Here is a 16,940-nt window from a genome sequence, read left to right as displayed (position 1 = left end):
GGATCATAGGACCTATAGGGATCCTCGAAGAACGAAGGTTCTATATAAGACTAGTATATCTATTATTAGATAGGAGCTTTATACTTAACTTTAAATAGTATTCTAATACTTAGTAACTATCTTCCTATCTACGTGATATACCTACCTCTCGATTATTAGAGATTAACTGCAGCCTTCTGTATTTACAGCGAGTAAATACCGGACCGTTACACTTACCTAGGTTCTTGCCCTTAGGTAAAGTCAGGTACCTAGGTATTATTAGTATCATATCTCTTGTGCTAAAAAAAGAACACCTTTTAAGCCTTTTTTAAAGGATCTGTAGAAAATGAAGATATACTAACTAGAAAGTACAGAGGCAGTAGATTTAATCTATTCTTAGTAGAAATCTAACTTAAAAAGGTAACGTGATAATACGCTTTAATGATATTTGTGGAGGCCCTATTTATTAATTATTCAACTCTAGAGCGTTAAATAATAATTAAATTAATGCCAAGGATAAATTATTTAAGGAATTCAACTCCAGCCAACCCTACCGGTGAGCTGGTTTTGCTGCATGATTTCATGGACATGTAACCAGGCGTGGGACTTTTAGACGAAGATTGGCTGCTGGTTACTCAATGTAGAAGGACACAGTACGTCCATTCGTGCTTCCATGCGCGGACGCAGTACGCCAAGTTCAGATTCGCCGGAAAGTGATTCATCACCTTCCCGCCACTTTGGTAAGAGGGTGCACTGAAAATCTGCACATCAGGGCCAATGCTACCGAATGCAGAGAACAACAATGGCGACCAAGAATTTCCAAACTATGGATGAATTACTCGCATATGCTGCCTTGTTCGATTTTCGCAGGGGTCATGGATGCGAAGGGGTTGCATCAGGTAGACTCTACGACCTCGAGTTCGTATTTCCACAGAATCAATCGGTTCAACGACCCGGAAATTACACACTGAAAGGAAAATTACTCACTTCTGAAAAGTAAAACGATGTGCAACCGTAATTTATTAATCTGGCATATCTCTTCTATCTTCTAATCGTGCGTCTATCGTAATTGCAAGTCTTCTGCCAATACCAAGCCAGACCAAGATACTTACGATATGCATCTGTCCAAAGAAATCACCTCGAAAGGCCGCCTCTCCTTGCGGCTTCGGCTTGGGCTTGGAACTCGGCCTCGGCTTGTTCATCTCCTTCCAACATTATTTCATGTCCGTCTCCCTCTCTCACCCATTTGCTAGCGATGCAGTTCAGAATAGCAATTGCACCGAGCCCCCAGAAAACCGCACCTACGATACCATGTCGAAGTCCCACACCGTATAAAGCCCCTGCCACTAAAGGGCCAAATGTTCGGCCCGCACTTGATAAACTCTGGCCAATTCCGTGCATCGTTCCGAGCACAGATGGATGCGGTGATGCATTGTTGACTAAAATAGTCGTTGCGGGGAGTGCGAAGGTTCTACCAGTCACTTGCACGAAGAGGACCGCACAGAGACAGAACCAAACTAAGAAGCCATCCTTCTCAGCTGGCGGTTGCGACTTAGATGGTACGATTGATAAATATGGGACAAGCAAGTAAGCGACTGGAAAGCAGTACAAGAATATGCGCCAGCTTTTCACGGTTCCCAGTTTGGCATTGATGATTGGGTAGATGAACAATTGCATGGATATTCCAATGATGCCCAGGATGGCCATGGCGAAGCCCACGTCTCGAGGTGGCATTCCTAAGCCGCCGGTAAAAATGAAGGGCAGACGGCGGTGAAAGCCAGGTGGGTCTGGGTGGGCAGGGTCTGCTACGGGTGTGGATAGGAACACAAACCAAAGTGAGTTGAATGTTCCAAGATGAATCGCCATAAGGGTGTGTGCTACCAGTGTACAAATGACGTTGTAAGTGAATATTCTTCGGAACGGCAATTTGTGTCTCCATCTCGGGATAGCTTTCCGCCTGCTGAACGTGGTTGGGGTAGCGGGAGCCAGCTCAACATCTGTCTCAGTGCTTCTCTCCTCGCCCGAGACAGCGGTGTAAGCATGCGAGAACTCCTGGGATTGACGTCCTCGAAATAGCTCTGCAATCTTCCGGCTACATTTTATTCCGAGGTCCTCGTGATGGCGTATGGATCCGAGCGTCTAAATTATCAGTGGCTTTTCTTTGTGAGACTGGTGAGGATCATGAATACATACCTCAGCAAGCCCGAAGAACACCCCGAGGGTGGAGCAGATCAGGAGGAATGCGCTCACGATGTTTGGCAACGCGTAGGGATAGTGTATGAAAAAACCGATATGGCCAAAGGCTTTTGGATATGTTCCAGCTGGGTTTGCCAGTAACCCACCAAGTATTGGTCCAATTATCACTCCGATGTTGAAGGTCATTGGAAACAGTAAGAAAGCTCTCGATTGATACCTTTTTCGATATCAGTGATGCAGTCGGCTACATCGTGAAGTGACGAGGGCTTAATATTAGATGGCAAAAATCGACTCACTTCTTCTCTTGTACAATTTCAGAAACCATTGTCCTCATGACTCCAATGTTTCCGTTGCTGAGACCACCCAGCGTCCGAAAGAATATTGCTTGATAGAAGGTTTTCGAAAACCCAAATCCTAGGCACGAAATGGCTGAGAGCCAAAGTCAGCTTCAGAGCTCGAGTCACTTCTTACATCAACAACTCACCTGTCCCAAAAAGTCCAATCAATAATACCAACTTCCTGCCTGCTTTTTCCGAGTCCGATATTCTTCCCCACATCATTGCCGTCAAAAACTGCGCGCCCGTAAAACTACTCGTTAATAGCCCAGATTGTGTAGCAATTGTGGAGTCCGGCAATGTTTCGTCAAAGGATTTAAGTTGGTAAAACATATATGCCTGCCAACAATAAAGTATTAGCAATTGTGCCTGATTTTGTAAAGGAAATGCTATTGACCAACCTGCAAAGATGTCTGTACCAATGGTTCCGACAGTCGTGCTAGAGTAAGGATGATCAATTGCTTCCTATGAGGCAAGGACCTCCATGTAACGGCCTCCTCCTTCTCATTATGTACTACCTCTGGGGTTCTCGTCCCAACTTCTTCTGTCGCAACCTCATCCTCATCGAGGGCAGCCAGGCGGTCGGTATCGCCATTTGCTGGTCTGCAAGTTGACAAAGGCCCAAATTGGCGCTCTGGGTTTTGTACTCCTTTGTTGAAATTCATCGACTCCAGCCAAGCTCGCACGGTTGCGATTTATTAATCGAAAAGACCCTCATCGTGAAGTGGATTTTAGAGATGAAGCGTTTGAGAGTGGGATAACCTTATGGTTGACATGGGCGAATCAGAATTCGTTTCTTGGCTTTGGTGGGGTTGGTTCAGTGGCGGGGTTGCGGGACACGGATCTGACGGAATGACCGAGTTCCGCATGCGATATGAGGCCCCTGTATGTTCTAAGCCGGTCAACTCGACCAAGAAGAAAATAGCAAACGCAAAAAATGGTTCATAGAAAGCTCTGGCGTCTGAAATCGTTAGAACTTATCAATAAGAAAGGGCTGATACGCTGTGAACGAGCGCCAGCCACGCAGAGAAGTGCGGATACGGAATAAACATGGCGTGAGACAGGACGTCCTGGGAATAGAGATAAGGAGGAGATCAAAAGTGCTCATGGTTTGCTGACATTCAGACCAATATAAAACCTGTTGCAGATCAGCATGCAGGTAAGATGTGATGTATACAATGGAAAGGAAGAAGAGGAAGGAAGAAAGTGGAAGGAAGAAAGTGGAAGGAAGAAAGTGGAAGAAGGAAAAGAAGACCAGATTAAGGACTAGATTACGAGTACTAATTTCGCTAAAGGGGGGCCAAGTATTCTGGCTTCTGTCTCGTCGGTTGACCAAATGTTGTTCTCGCAACAAGCCCAGCAACCCAATAGCCATGACGGGTTTCCTTGCGCAGTCCAACACATTATTTCCCCCTGGCTATGTGGACAACTGTGAAGTTGGAAAGCATCACTCGAACTCAAAAGGCAACGTCAGAGCTTTCAAGGAGTGGAAGTCTGCAGACATTAATATTTAAAGACTAACATATAGGATTCTGTATTCCAGAGGGATCATCAGACTCTCGGTATCAAAGGAACCCACAGATTAGCAACACTCGGCAATGTCACGTGTCCCAAAGTAAACAAAGCGCACAGCAAGCGAGGCCGTAAACGAGCTAGAAGCATGCTGTTTTTGGAACCGAGGCGATAAAGTTGCGTCATTAGTGCTGATCAAATAATAGAGAAGATTTTTATGCTTCATGGGATTCAAAAAATTCGTTCCTTCATATTCAATCTCGCTAGCTACAGCAATCTCTGTAACTCAGTCCCATCATTCTCCTTACGCTTCCTGACTCATACATCCGTCTCACCCTAACAACGGACTCTTACCACGGCAAATTATTGCACTGGAACTCGAACTTTGGATCCTCAGCTTCGAATACCAGAAACTCCATACATTTATACCGTAGAATCGATCCATATGTCGTCTCTTCTGTGCCATCGCCTACAGTTATCCGCAAAATTAGCAAAGATATTCAGCAGGGATGTGTTTCTCGATCTTTGGAGGTGTTACATTGATTTACAGCGCTTTCGCAACCTGTTACACAGTCGGTGTAAGCAGCTGAGTCGGCCAGATACTTCGCAGCTGGAGTCGTTGTGAAGTCATCTCCTTTTCCTCCAGCGTCAGGTTTCCACCAAAGATCGTTCGGACAGATCTCTAAATCCCATCGCATAGAGAATAAAATCTTTGAGACGTCTCCAAGAGTTCTATCTTGGCCTCCATTGTTGACTTTGGTCCCGTCGAACGCGTAATTCTGGTAAGAAGCGCAGTTTTTAACCACGTGGTCGTCCCATAGGTAGGGATTGTCTTTGCAAAGCTTCGGGACTGACAAGAGCGCAGCTTTACGATTGAAGGGTTTTGTGAACTTAAATTGTGACGCTCTTGGTTCATCTTTGACGTCCGGCACTTTCTTCATGTTGCATATCGCTGGGGCAGGTTGATCAGGAGTCAGGGCCGGGCCGGTTGGAGCTGGATTCGCAACTGTCGATGTGACAACCTAAAAACCAGTGTTAGCCACGAGCCCGAATTGAGATTATTGTAAATATGAAATGCTACATACGTCGCAGTTTGCTCCATCTCCAAGGTTGGTACAATCGAAAGAACCCAGGCTTCCATCTGTCTGAACATATTGAATGCATGTGCATGCATTCGGCAAGACTGTACTAGCAGCAATGACTGCAGCGGATGAGAGCGACGCAAAGCGGTTCTGTAGACCATCAGCCATAGCGTCAGCTTTTGGGGTCTCAAATGGCTCGAAATAGTGGTACATGTTCGTAAGAACTGGCGGTGGAATACGAAACGGCTCTGTTTCTGTCGAAGTGGTGGCGGGAATTCCAGCTGCAATATTTACTGCTGGGATTTTAACGACATCCGGAATTGAACCTCCTGCAGATCCACCTGAATCTTTCCACAAGGCATAAGCCAGGACCCCGAGACCACCAGCAACTTTAACCTTTTTCGCAGCCGAAGTCTTCACAAAATCTTCAGCGCCAACCAATAATAAGTCAACGAGATTTCCGAGGCCATCTATAAACCCATTGGATAGTAGTTCTTCCATTGTGCTTTCTGCGGCAGCATTTTCTACCATGTAGTCGGCTACACAGGTTCCCGCCGGAGTCTGTCTTGACTTGATTCTCGCAGGACCTGGTACGCCACACACAGCTTCAATTGTTTTGAAAAGTTCTTCAAGCTTGGTCTTCGCGCTTGGCGTGATTATGAAGTTGAGGTCACCGCTCGCTCCTCCCTCAGATGGTGGTGTTGTGCTGACTGCAATTGCAGCGGTTGAGGTGATAGTCATAGCGACGCCATCATTTGTGCGAGTTATGGTTTCAACAATAACAGTATCAACTCCTATCCATTTGGTGGTAGTAGCATCTGCAGAGTAGTACTGAGTGTTTGTTCCAATACTAATGGGTGTCAGAGGTGGACCAGAATATGGAACCAATAATTAACGCAGAGTACTCACAAGTCTACAGGGTTGATGCCAATTTGCCCAGAAGCGGTTGGTTCAATTGCTTTCGCCCCTAAATCTTGTGCCATACTGTAGGAGAACAGATGTGAAGCTGTTGTTAAGGCAGCGAGGATGAAATGAGGATTTGGGGAAGCGAATATGACCATTGCGGCGAGTGAAAGGTAGATAACTGGCTTGAAACGTCTGATAATACCAGACTGCTGTGATTGATAAAATTTAACCAAAGGCGAAATAAATGGGGATATTTGAGACAGTTAGAGTCGATTGCTTGTTGTGCTCTTTGATCATCGGAAAACCTGCGACGAAGGACCTCTGGTTGCTCTTATACAGCAGCTCACATGTGTACAGTTGGGCGAGATACCTTCTTGAAACCACATATAACCAGGACTTACTCTTTACAAGTCTATTTTGTGCAAGTTATTGGGCTGACGTCTTGAATGGGTGGTATTTTTGGTGGAATTCTCTGGAGGCCTAATTCGGCAACATATCCACGGCCTGGTGGTCCAATCCACATGTCCAGGATGCGGGACCTGCATATACATCTGAAGATAAAAGTGAACCATCTAGGCTGATTTGTATTTCTACTTCTGAATCGCTTTTCAATCCGAAATAGCAATTGTTGGTAGGTATTCTAGTATCATGCAGTCATCAAGCCTCGGGCCGCGCCGCTGTAACCCCTGAATCCCCTGTTCGGCTAGAAATAACCAGCTCGCTTACTGTACCAACACGAACGTGCGGCTGTGTATTTACTACCCTCATTCCATCATCGTCTTTGTGGCCGTGGTCACGAAGGATGAAACAGCCGTTTCGAGGGTCGATCTTCTCTATGGGTACATGATCAAACCCATGAGTACTCGCGATTGGTTTGAATGTCGGATTAAGGGAAACATAGAGACCTGACTGCAGCCTTTCGTGTCGTGCTTCCTGCAAGTCAGCATCCGAAGTCTAACGACCAAGATCTTATGGTACGTTCTGCCCATTTTAGTTCAAACAAACTTGGCCCAACATTCCCAGAGTAGCGCCCTCAGGTCTGATAACAATCCTCCGCCACATGTTTCCCCATGTGGGTAGCGTCAACTTCGGCCACAAAGCTGAAATCTTCATCCACGGAATATTTTGGCGCCTGCTGGACTTTCATCATTGGCACATTATACATAGATTTTGTGACCCAGTGATTCCATTTCTCACTGGCGCTTTTTTACCAATGGTGTCCTTGATTGAGATAGGTACACTTGGTCGACCTAACAAAAGTATTTTTACACGACCCCCAAGGCTGACTGCTCTTGGAATAGCGTCAAGTAGGCCGCCCCCTTGGACTATCATGCAGTTATCAATCAATCTACTTGTCATCCTTAACTAAAAAATCTTTCATGATACCTGTTCCTTTGCTTTGAATATGTGCACTTTGGATGTATACTTGGCTAGACTGCACTTTTATGACAGCCCGAGCAGCGGCTGGCTGGTTATAAAGTCAGTTTGATACCCCAGGTTCTTCAGCAAATTACACAATCACAATTCATCAGTTTTCTCGTTCTCTCATTACCCATCAAACAGCCTATTCGGCAGGCATATTCCTTGCAAAACACCTATCCTGCATTCAAATACCATCGCGAAGGTCCACCATGTATCACGGCTACAAGATCACAGCACGTCTTGCGGTTGTACTCTTCTTATGTCAACCATTAGTTCTTGCGGGCTTTAATGATCTCTTTCATGTGAAAATAGGTACGGAGAAAAGTGGTTGTGACGATGTTGCCCAGGATGTTCCGGCAATCTTTGATGAGGCTGTCTTGATCATCAACTCCGCTGTTGAGTCTATACATGGATACCGGACGGATTTTCAGGTCCGAAAGATCGCGTTGGCCTTCTTCAACATTCAAATGAACGACGAAATGACTCTTGCAAAAGAAGGAAAAGATGCAGACATGTTGCGTGCTATCCAATGTAAGAGGCTATTCTTCGGAAGCAACCCCTACTGACCAAACTCCAGATGGGTTTGAAAGACTACAAGAAATTGCTCAGAAAATCCTGGATGAGAAGCAAAAGATTTGGATTTTCTGTGCGAGCGATTGGGTAGAATATGCCGCACCAGACGACCACTGTAAGCATATGAAACAGGAACCGAGTTTCTGAATATGAGCTCTGACAGCTATCACAGACCTCATGGAAGATGATAATGGAGTTTTTAGAGAAGTTATTTTGGCAGATGCGGATCCAATACAGGATTTCGGCCCTGTGATATTCCCAGAACAAACAAAAGAAAAGAAACCTATTGCAAGGGTGCGAGATGTGCTGGTACAGAAAGCGCTAGTGCAAGGCAAGTAGGCCAAGACTTATCTGCTATCGCCTAGTATACTAATAATCTTAGGAATCGTACGTTTTTGGTTTTCTTATGAAGGCTCTTAAATATCAGTTTGGGTCAAGAATGCTAATACAAGCCCAAACAGAGTTCAGCATACCTCAGCAGAGATATCAAGCAATATCTTCTAGATGATCCGAACCCGGACAAAGTGGTACACGCTTATGATAATGGAGCAACCGCGGCATACTCATCAGTTTTCCCTTCAGGAAAGGATCACAAGAATCGGGCCTTGACACTGTGCAGAGATGGGTTCTTCGGGAGATACAAAGACAGATTGGACATCAATCAAGCAGAAATGGGAGTCTATCTTGATTCTTTCCAACCGAAGTCATTGACCTTGATCCACGAATTATACCACTTAGGATCGCAGGGCCCACTGAGCGCTGATCTAATTGGTTGGGCTCCCCCCACCGACGTCCAGCCAAAGGACGAAGAAGGAAACGTGAATCCAGGATGGCCTGGGGATCCAGCGAACTTTGTCAAAAGCAAGATTCCAGCAGGTGAGAGATAGAAGCAATTTGGATTTGGATTTCGAAGGGAGAGAAGCTACCTGTCGTCAAAGATTCGTCCACAAATATTCTTTTACTTGCCCTTGGTAGGCTGCTCGCTGCCACGCAGTAAAAGCCAAATAAAGAAGCCTTTCTAATATAGTACAGCAAGCTCTTTTGGAAACCACAAGATCGACCTTTCAAACAATCCCCACAGTAAGCGATCTGACATGTTGTAGTTGAGGTCACTAATCTTGGCTCCAGCATACGCATTGGCAGCTCTTGCGATGTTTCTCGCTCGAAACGGCGCGAAGTTGGACTACTCCACGGGCCAGTCGAGACCTCTTGATGCTCCAATTTCGCAACCTGCTGAGCATCCGGTGCGCCTCTCGATCATCAACTCATCAATCGTGGAAAAAGGGGGTGTCAGTCTGGTAGCAAAGGAGTTTTGGGCTTAGGAAACCTTTGACTTATAATTTGTGAAATGATCATGTGAACTAGACCCATTGTCTGAATAGGAATATATATGGCAAGCTTCTTGGCAGAGAGTATAGGTTTTGGGGAGTAGGTACTTATGGGATCTCAATAGTTGATGCTAGTGAAACGTAGCCGACACTGTCGAACATGCCAGACCACTTCATGCATAGGGTTTCCCATGAGATCTGCAGCTTAAGCAAGGACGTGTGGGTAGAAAGGGAACACCAGGTCCTTAACGAGTTTGGTCAGGCCTCAGCATGACTTCGAGCGAAATTGCGGCATCATGAAATGTGTTTCTCACATCGGAGGGATAGTCCCATTCCGTATCAGCAGCTCTGGGTCTCTTATGATATTGCCATTCCATTTCCTCAAGAAGTTTGATGCGGGCGAGATTCTCAAAAAGCAGCTTCTTCTGTCGGGCAAGATGGAGAAGCCAGCTGTATGACAATGGACCGGATTGTTCAAGATGTAGAGCTCGAGATTGGCGGCCAAACCATATCTGTTGAAATTGTTTTAGCAAAATGACCTCCAAAAAAGACAAGGTCGGCAAGGCAAGAGTGGAGTGGATTGAGAAAGAGACTTTTCTCACTATCAGATTTCTCAGTGCCCTAGGAAGTCGATCGGGAAGGTCGTTTCTGTGAAAGAGTGTTTCAGGAGGGACCATGCGGAAGTTATTCCCAAACGTCAGCTTCTCGTGAATTTCCAGGTACTTGAGGGCGGTGAAGCCGGAGAAGTCCATCTGGTTCGCTTTGTAGGATGCGGAAGGCTCTCGCATGAGCAATGTCAGGTTTTCAAGAAAAGGAAGCAGCGGAGCCATGGCTCTGAGAATAGCAGAAGGATAAGATACAGGTGGCGAGTGGTCGCAAGTAACAGTCCGGACAAGAGTTCTCAGAAATGGATGGTTTTGAAGCAGCAAATCTGCATGCGGACCCATAGGCAAGCATGTTGCCAAGGGAACAATCATTTCCTTCAGCTTGGTCGGATTGTAGCTTTGGCTAGGTAAATCAGCTGACCCGAGAGGCACCTGAAAGTTACGGAAGACCAAACTCTCAAGATACGGCATAGCGAACAGTCTGATAGCCTCGCTCGAATCAGATGCAACGTTTGCAATGTTAAGGTGTTGTATCGATGTACACTCATGGCAATTATTAAGGAAAGCTTGGAATGGCAAGTCTTCATCCCATGGACCAGTAGCATACATTCTCAGACGCTGCATCGCTGAGAATTTGAAAAGCAGTTCAAACAACGCAGTTGAACGCCTAGCATCCTGCCGGTACCAGCAGGCGTGAACTTTTTTGACCCAGATGAGTCGTTCAGGATAGCGATTGAAGTGAGCAAGGATATTCTCGAGCGCATGAGGAGAAGATCCTCGCGGACCGGAGTACATTATCTGCATCGAACGATAAAGGAAGGGAAGGGTGATAAGATTTAGTCGGCGACAAGTCATGAATACGTTGAACAAGTCATGGCGATCCAGAACGTCTTCGAAGGATAGAATAGAAGCAAGAAGCTCAGATGAGAGGCTAATAAGTGACATCGCTCTGCAGTGTTCTGAGGCCACTGCGTCGAACAGACTAGGTGATTCAAGAATACGGAGAATACCAATTGTTGGAAAATAAGTAGCGGGAATGGAGGCAGAGATTTGTGATGTACCCCGCGCTTAGTCAGGGCCCTGCAATATAATGTTGGTGAAGACAGCTTATGCGAGGCCCTTTGAAACACCAGATGAAACAGAAGTAGATACGTGTTACGCGTGTTAGACAGAAATGGCGTGCTAAGTCAAGTTGGAAATACAAAAACTCGATCGACGCCACATTCAATGGTATATGGAAACCGAAACCTCCACATAATTCACAGATTCTATTGCGGAATGAATCTTGGCATCGCACTCAACTTACACCAGATCTTTGAAATGATTATCTGATCTCTTCAGGATAAACCAGTCAATAATATCATGTATCGATACATGCTTGCCCGGAGACTTACGGGGACGATCCCAAGACCAACAAGCATCTTCACACCGGACAACTGTCAACAGTTTGTATGGACACACTGTTCATGTCGTGCCAATGCCATATTCAATTGTAGCCGCCTACACTGTAGTCAACCACACTGGAATTTCCACGCAACATCCGCACATTGGGATAGAGGACTGCCTGAACCTGGTAATCAAACACCAAACGATCGGCAGTCTATTGCTCTGAGAGACAATTGCAGAACTTCGGTGACTGAAGAGAAGCTGGTAGTCTGGCAGTCAGATATCTCTAGTGTTCAATATCCGCCCGTTGAAAAGCAAGTTTCAGTTCAGGTGGAGATTCCCAATCCGTTGCTGGAGAGAAATCTGCTTCCGTTTTTCCCCGATTCAACCCTGGCCAGAAATTGCGTTCCAACAAAGTGATTCTTGCCAGGCGTGGTGAAAACAGCTGCTTGCTCTCCGCTAGGTTGAGGATCCATTTGTAATCCAGTTCTTGCGGTTTCTCTGTATACAGGACTTGTGCACCGACATCAAATATAATCTATTGGACACATTAGTTTTAATCTATCCAGTGGTCAGGGATACATACTGTTAGAGACTGCAATGAATAAGGAAGTCGTTGCGGGAGGTCTTCTCGCCGATGTAGTCGCTGTGGAATGGCCCAACTGCTCGCTAACATAAATTGTTCCTGTATTTCTAGACTTTCTATAGCTTTGAAATCAGAAAAATCCAATTGATCTGCGTTGCGAAAACGCCAAGAGTCCAGAAGTGATAGGTGCAGATGGCGAAGAATGGCCTTCAATGGAGACAGCACACGAGAAATATCACTTGGCTTAAAATGGATGGTATAATGCTGGGTTTCAAGTGTCCACACCAGAGATTCCAATAATGTCATTCCTCGGAACAAGATCTCTACCTGGGGTCCCATGGGAAGCGACGTAGTCCGCAAGACCTCGAGTTTTCTCAGCCTAGTCGCCGGAATCATCTGGTAAGCAGTGGAGTGAGGTCCTTTCGGTAATGTAAACTTCCTCAGCTTCAAACCCTCTATATTCAGGGCAGCACAGAACTAAAGAACATCTTGTATAGTCACGAGCGGGTTGGCAAGTTCTATGTCTCGTAGGAACTGGAAACGTTTGCAGATACCAGCGAAATGCAAAAAGGAGGTATCCTCGTCCCATCCACCAAAAGCAGTAATAAACAAGCCATATACACTCGGAAACGAAGACAGAAGGCCAAACATCCTGGCTGACTGTACCCAGTCCTGTTGGGGACACGATGCTCGAGCGACGTGGACCCATGACAAGCGGTCAGGATGTCGTCGGAAATGCTCGATAACACGATCTAAGTGTCGTGTGTCCGTCTCTCTGGCATAGGGTGTCCGCACCCGAATGGTGTAGTACAAACCAGGAAGTGCAATGGCATTCAAAGGCTTGCAAGTAAGAAGAATGTGATGGAAATCGCTTCTTTGTAGCACCCTGTCTGCGGACAGAATATTGAGTAGAAGCTCCGTGGACAGGTCGAGGAGTGACATTTTGTTTCTGACAACGTTCTTGCTCAGAGGGTGATGTGATACCAATATTTGGCTAGGAAGAAGAAAAGAGAGGACATGGGGGAAAGACAAGACGGGGAAATAGGGGAGAGGCGTAGTCTCAACCAACAACATTTGCCTAGTCAGGCAACTGAAAACACTCTGAGCGACAGCTTGGCAAGCGAACCTAGGGAATCGATCTGGGATGATCAAACGAATATGCAGACATAGCACTGAAGGAGATGCGCATAGATGAGCACTAACCTACCATGCAATGTCATATAATAATGCGCGCCCATGATGGTAACTTCTTAGTTTCATTACCACTTCTTCGGAGCACCTACCACAGTTCTAGAAAATATTGCGCTAGCAAGAGGTTCCTCCGCCTTGCTCCTCTGCTTGGCCTTGATACCTATCCTATCCGTGACAGGTGTAGCATCAATAATGTTGTCGAACTCATCATCATCCCCATTATCCGAATCAGGCTCAACCTCCGAATCATCCTTGAGCGGCACAGGTCGAGCTATCTTCTCTGGCTGCTTCTTCCCTGTGTCTGTTGGATTTGAGAATGGTTTGGCAGCCAATACTCTTCTTCTCAACTCGGCCATTTCTTCTTCGTCGTCCTCGTTATCAGATATGTCGAATGGGTCTTTTTCTACCTCCGGTTGCGTCAAGTCGACTTTTTCGGGCTTCTTTCCCAGGAATATACCATCGATCTCCTCGTCGTTATCTTCGCCACCTTCCTCATTGTCCTCGTCCTCGTCCTCATCGTCATCTGAACTAACTGGCGCACGGTGATTCGAGTTTCCACCTTTCCACATATCTGTCTCCGCCCCATCTTCTCCATTGCCTCGGCTGTCTGCATATTCCTTCTCCAGCCTAGCCATCCAGACCTCTTCCGCCTTCTTGATTTCTGCCTCATCCTTACACGCCGCGTATCTCTTCAGGATCGACGAATTGATTTCCAAGAACGCTTCTCCATATGAGAATGGAGCAAGTATCTGTTCTGCCCAATCTGGGTGCCCGCAGATAAAGAATGCCGCTGCCAGAGCCTCCACGCAATTCAGTCTCCAAGGCTTGCCATAATTGACACTATTCGCAGCCACCAGGTACGGTAATAATCTCTCGCATTTTCCACCAATCTTTGGCCAGGGCACCTCCTTTATCCTAGCCCACGAGCATTCCACCACAGCGGCTCCATATTGTTCCATGAGCTCCCGGTCGGCGGGGGAGACTGTTTGCTTCGCATTTGGACTGATGATGACTCCAGAGTGTTTTTGTCCAACATGAAGCTCGCGCATAAGTCCCTGCCTCATCAATTTCTTCCCTGAACATCGCTTTGGATCGCAGTGTCCGAGATCCCAACATGCTGCTTTGAAGGAGGGGCGAGATGCGGGGTGTTCTGAGTCGTCATCGTCGTGTCGTGGACCTGATCTTCTAGGCGCATTGCTGTATTTCTTGCCTCCTCTTGACGAGAATCCATCTTTCTTGTGTCGAACCATTGCGGCGTTTTTGTACTGTATTTTTTGTGTTGCGGAGGTGGAGGAGAGGTGGTTTTAGAAATATATTCTTCCCCTCCAAACTTTATCGAGGCGTGGCAAGGTTCTGGCTGTTGCCTCGCTTGGACCTGCCCCGTCAGCCAAGGCTTCACTTTTGAGACGAGAGCGACCACCTGGGCAGCAGTCCAGCTGTCGCGTTCCCCCACCATCTTCTGCGCCTCACATTCGCAACAGCTCATCGCTCTTACATCAGCTCTACTTCTCCCCTCAAATTACCTTACGGTGGTGATAGCTATTTACAAACCTCCAGATGGAGGCAGCGTCCGCGAGGATGGCGGCCAGAGACCGCTTCAGTGTTATGGGGGATCCAGGACCCTCGAACCTCCAACGGTATATCCAACAAGCCTGCAGTCCCGAGAACTTCGAGCCAAACCTCGCCGTCAATCTCGAAGTAGCTGATCTGATCAACTCAAAGAAGGGCAATGCGCCAAGAGAAGCTGCGGTGGCCATTGTCAACTACATCAACCACCGCAACCCGAATGTGTCCCTGCTAGCTCTCAACTTGTTGGATATATGCGTCAAGAATTGCGGATACCCTTTTCATCTTCAGATCAGTACGAAGGAGTTCCTCAATGAGCTTGTGCGGAGGTTTCCCGAGAGGCCGCCGATTAGAGCGACAAGGGTGCAGATGAAGATACTGGAAGCTATTGAGGAATGGCGGGGTACAATATGTCAGACTTCACGGTACAAGGAAGACTTGGGATTTATTCGGGATATGCACAGGCTGCTTAGTTACAAGGGATATGTATTCCCTGAGGTCAGAAGAGAAGACGCTGCGGTGTTAAACCCAAGTGATGTGAGTGCCTGGAGATAGTGGTAGATGTGGCATTTACTAACCTTGTAGAACCTCAAATCTGCCGAGGAGATGGAAGAGGAAGAGAAAGCTGCCCAATCAGCCAAACTGCAAGAATTGATTCGGCGAGGTGGACCAGAAGATTTACAGGAAGCTAATCGTTTAATGAAAATCATGGCGGGGTACGATACTCGACAGAAAACCGATTACCGGGCGAAGGCAGCAGAGGAAGTCGGCAAGGTCCAGCAGAAGGCACGTTTACTAGAAGAACGCCTCGAGTCTTTCAAGGCGGGCGATGTCATGACTGAGGGCGATGTCTACGAGGAGCTGGCTTCTGCACTTCAGAGCGCTCACCCGAAGATCCAGAGGATGTGCGAGGAGGAGTCTGATGATCATGAAGCTGTGGCCAAATTGCTGGAGATAAATGATAGCATACACCGAACTGTGGAGAGATACAAGCTCATGAAGAAGGGCGATGTGGAAGCTGCTGCCAAGATCGCAAAGGGGACGTTGGGAACTACCACAGGTGTCAGCAAGAATGCTGACAACGAGCTTTCTTTGATTGATTTCGGCGGAGATGTAGAGACCAACGGAAGCAGCTCCGAAGCTGCGGCTCCAGTTGGGCAACCCGGAGGACTCGAGGATGATTTATTAGGCCTGTCCATGGGAGAGAGTAGTTTTGGACAAGGTGGTGGTATTTCTCTTGGATTTGGAAACAACACGAGTAAGTCATTCACGCCGCTTACTATGAATATTACTGATGTCCAAAGATCTTCCAGGTCCAGCATTAATATCCTCAACAGTGGACCATAACACAGCAAAAGGACCAACTCCAACGCGGTCCCCAGCACCTCCGCAACCACCCGTCAAGCCAGACTATTCTTCATTTTCTGCGTTCGGGTCTTCAAGTGCGAGCTCGAAACCAACCACTCCACAGCCTTCACTATTTCAACAACAACAAGCTCTACAGCAACAACAGTTCCTACAGGCCCAGACATCAAAACCCCAGCCACCAGTTGATCCATTCGCAGCACTGGCATCACCTCGGCAAGCGACACCACAGCAAGCATCACCATCCATGTTCGACTTCGGAAACCACCAAGCTGCCGCACCAGCCCCAGCAGCCGCAGATGATGACGAATGGGCATTCTCATCGGCATTACCAGAAGGTCTCCCCTCATCAAATACCCTTCAGGTCAGCGAAACAGCTCTTAGCATTTCGCTATATGCGGCTCGGGAACCACAGACACCATCAGTTATCACAATGTCCATAACATTCTCAAGTAAAAGCGACCAACCGATATCCGAACTGACTTTCATGGCAGCAGTAACAAAGGTACGCCCACTTCCTGATCCTCTATCCTTTTCACCCATACCTTCAAATCAGCACAAAACTAACTCCTTATAGGGCTACTCCCTCAAGCTACAACCCCAAACAGGCCGCAGATTACAACCTCACGAACAAGGCGGGGTCAAACAAGTCATCCATTTGAATGGTGTTGAGCAAGGGAAAGGCGACTCGGTGAAGTTACGATGGAAGGCGTCCTATAAGGTTGGAGCGCAGCCAGTGAATGAACAGGGCGAGATTGCGTCGCTTGGTATTTCATGAATTGATAGACTACGTATGAGCAAAGAAAGCGAGATGAGATGAGATGAGATGAGAAGAAATGAGAAATGAGCGATGCGGAAATACTACAAGTGAGAATTGAGAAGTCTGTGTCTGAAAGTGATCTTGAATA

General features: G+C 46.9%; 9 protein-coding genes across 10 annotated transcripts; 3 read left to right on the top strand and 6 right to left on the bottom strand.

Moving 5' to 3' along the window:
- Nucleotides 1–1,113: 1,113 nt before the first annotated feature.
- ONS95_006852 (uncharacterized protein) lies at nt 1,114–3,674 on the bottom strand (the record flags this gene model as incomplete). The annotated part of the gene is made up of 5 exons (XM_058500334.1): nt 2,912–3,674; nt 2,660–2,849; nt 2,472–2,604; nt 2,173–2,392; nt 1,114–2,118 (listed from the first exon to the last, which is right to left on the bottom strand). Exons 1-5 carry the CDS (start codon nt 3,173–3,175, stop codon nt 1,114–1,116), a joined length of 1,812 nt encoding a protein of 603 aa, XP_058350170.1. The 5' UTR covers nt 3,176–3,674.
- A 570-nt stretch (nt 3,675–4,244) lies between these two features.
- On the bottom strand, nt 4,245–6,293 carry ONS95_006851 (uncharacterized protein). The gene is made up of 4 exons (XM_058500333.1): nt 6,014–6,293; nt 5,108–5,954; nt 4,561–5,044; nt 4,245–4,491 (listed from the first exon to the last, which is right to left on the bottom strand). The coding sequence occupies exons 1-4, from the start codon at nt 6,163–6,165 to the stop codon at nt 4,373–4,375; spliced, it is 1,602 nt and encodes a 533-aa protein (XP_058350169.1). The 5' UTR covers nt 6,166–6,293; the 3' UTR covers nt 4,245–4,372.
- A 1,348-nt stretch (nt 6,294–7,641) lies between these two features.
- Nucleotides 7,642–8,892, top strand: ONS95_006850 (uncharacterized protein; the record flags this gene model as incomplete). Its single annotated transcript, XM_058500332.1, has 5 exons — nt 7,642–7,963; nt 8,010–8,120; nt 8,178–8,340; nt 8,388–8,392; nt 8,474–8,892. The coding sequence occupies 5 exons, from the start codon at nt 7,642–7,644 to the stop codon at nt 8,890–8,892; spliced, it is 1,020 nt and encodes a 339-aa protein (XP_058350168.1).
- On the bottom strand, nt 8,506–11,110 carry ONS95_006848 (uncharacterized protein). Of its 2 annotated transcripts, XM_058500330.1 has the most exons (3): nt 9,936–11,110; nt 9,648–9,845; nt 8,506–9,577 (listed from the first exon to the last, which is right to left on the bottom strand). In XM_058500330.1, the coding sequence occupies exons 1-3, from the start codon at nt 10,881–10,883 to the stop codon at nt 9,539–9,541; spliced, it is 1,185 nt and encodes a 394-aa protein (XP_058350166.1). In that variant the 5' UTR covers nt 10,884–11,110; the 3' UTR covers nt 8,506–9,538. The 2 variants fall into 2 exon arrangements, with proteins under 2 accessions (XP_058350166.1, XP_058350165.1); XM_058500329.1 differs by having other exon boundaries at nt 8,506–9,845.
- ONS95_006849 (uncharacterized protein) lies at nt 9,157–9,327 on the top strand (the record flags this gene model as incomplete). Its single annotated transcript, XM_058500331.1, has 1 exon — nt 9,157–9,327. One exon carries the CDS (start codon nt 9,157–9,159, stop codon nt 9,325–9,327), a length of 171 nt encoding a protein of 56 aa, XP_058350167.1.
- Nucleotides 11,111–11,266: 156 nt separating the features above from the next.
- ONS95_006847 (uncharacterized protein) lies at nt 11,267–12,000 on the bottom strand (the record flags this gene model as incomplete). The annotated part of the gene is made up of 2 exons (XM_058500328.1): nt 11,267–11,862; nt 11,911–12,000. 2 exons carry the CDS (start codon nt 11,998–12,000, stop codon nt 11,611–11,613), a joined length of 342 nt encoding a protein of 113 aa, XP_058350164.1. The 3' UTR covers nt 11,267–11,610.
- A 387-nt stretch (nt 12,001–12,387) lies between these two features.
- Nucleotides 12,388–13,119, bottom strand: ONS95_006846 (uncharacterized protein; the record flags this gene model as incomplete). The annotated part of the gene is made up of 1 exon (XM_058500327.1): nt 12,388–13,119. Exon 1 carries the CDS (start codon nt 12,982–12,984, stop codon nt 12,388–12,390), a length of 597 nt encoding a protein of 198 aa, XP_058350163.1. The 5' UTR covers nt 12,985–13,119.
- Nucleotides 13,120–14,398, bottom strand: TSR3 (ribosome biogenesis protein tsr3). The gene has a single exon (XM_058500326.1). It carries the CDS (start codon nt 14,349–14,351, stop codon nt 13,170–13,172), a length of 1,182 nt encoding a protein of 393 aa, XP_058350162.1. The 5' UTR covers nt 14,352–14,398; the 3' UTR covers nt 13,120–13,169.
- Nucleotides 14,399–14,658: 260 nt separating this feature from the next.
- On the top strand, nt 14,659–16,810 carry ONS95_006844 (uncharacterized protein; the record flags this gene model as incomplete). The annotated part of the gene is made up of 4 exons (XM_058500325.1): nt 14,659–15,204; nt 15,253–15,925; nt 15,972–16,537; nt 16,610–16,810. 4 exons carry the CDS (start codon nt 14,659–14,661, stop codon nt 16,808–16,810), a joined length of 1,986 nt encoding a protein of 661 aa, XP_058350161.1.
- Between the last annotated feature and the right edge of the window lie 130 nt (nt 16,811–16,940).

Source organism: Cadophora gregata (genome assembly GCF_030347475.1).
Source record: "Cadophora gregata isolate MNR1 chromosome Unknown scaffold_18, whole genome shotgun sequence".
Classification (NCBI taxonomy): domain Eukaryota; kingdom Fungi; phylum Ascomycota; class Leotiomycetes; order Helotiales; family Ploettnerulaceae; genus Cadophora; species Cadophora gregata.
Note: the sequence above shows the minus strand (reverse complement) of the source record. Positions and strands in the feature narration are given on the sequence as shown.

Coding starts and splice junctions, on each gene's coding strand:
- ONS95_006848 (XM_058500329.1), bottom strand. CDS start 10,883: ATGTCACTTATTAGCCTCTCATCTGAGCTTCTTGCTTCTATTCTATCC. Junction 9,846..9,935: donor GGGCACTGAGAAATCTGATA/GTGAGAAAAGTC, acceptor CAATTTCAACAG/ATATGGTTTGGCCGCCAATC.
- TSR3 (XM_058500326.1), bottom strand. CDS start 14,351: ATGGTTCGACACAAGAAAGATGGATTCTCGTCAAGAGGAGGCAAGAAA.
- ONS95_006851 (XM_058500333.1), bottom strand. CDS start 6,165: ATGGTCATATTCGCTTCCCCAAATCCTCATTTCATCCTCGCTGCCTTA. Junction 5,955..6,013: donor GGCATCAACCCTGTAGACTT/GTGAGTACTCTG, acceptor GACACCCATTAG/TATTGGAACAAACACTCAGT. Junction 5,045..5,107: donor GAGATGGAGCAAACTGCGAC/GTATGTAGCATT, acceptor ACTGGTTTTTAG/GTTGTCACATCGACAGTTGC.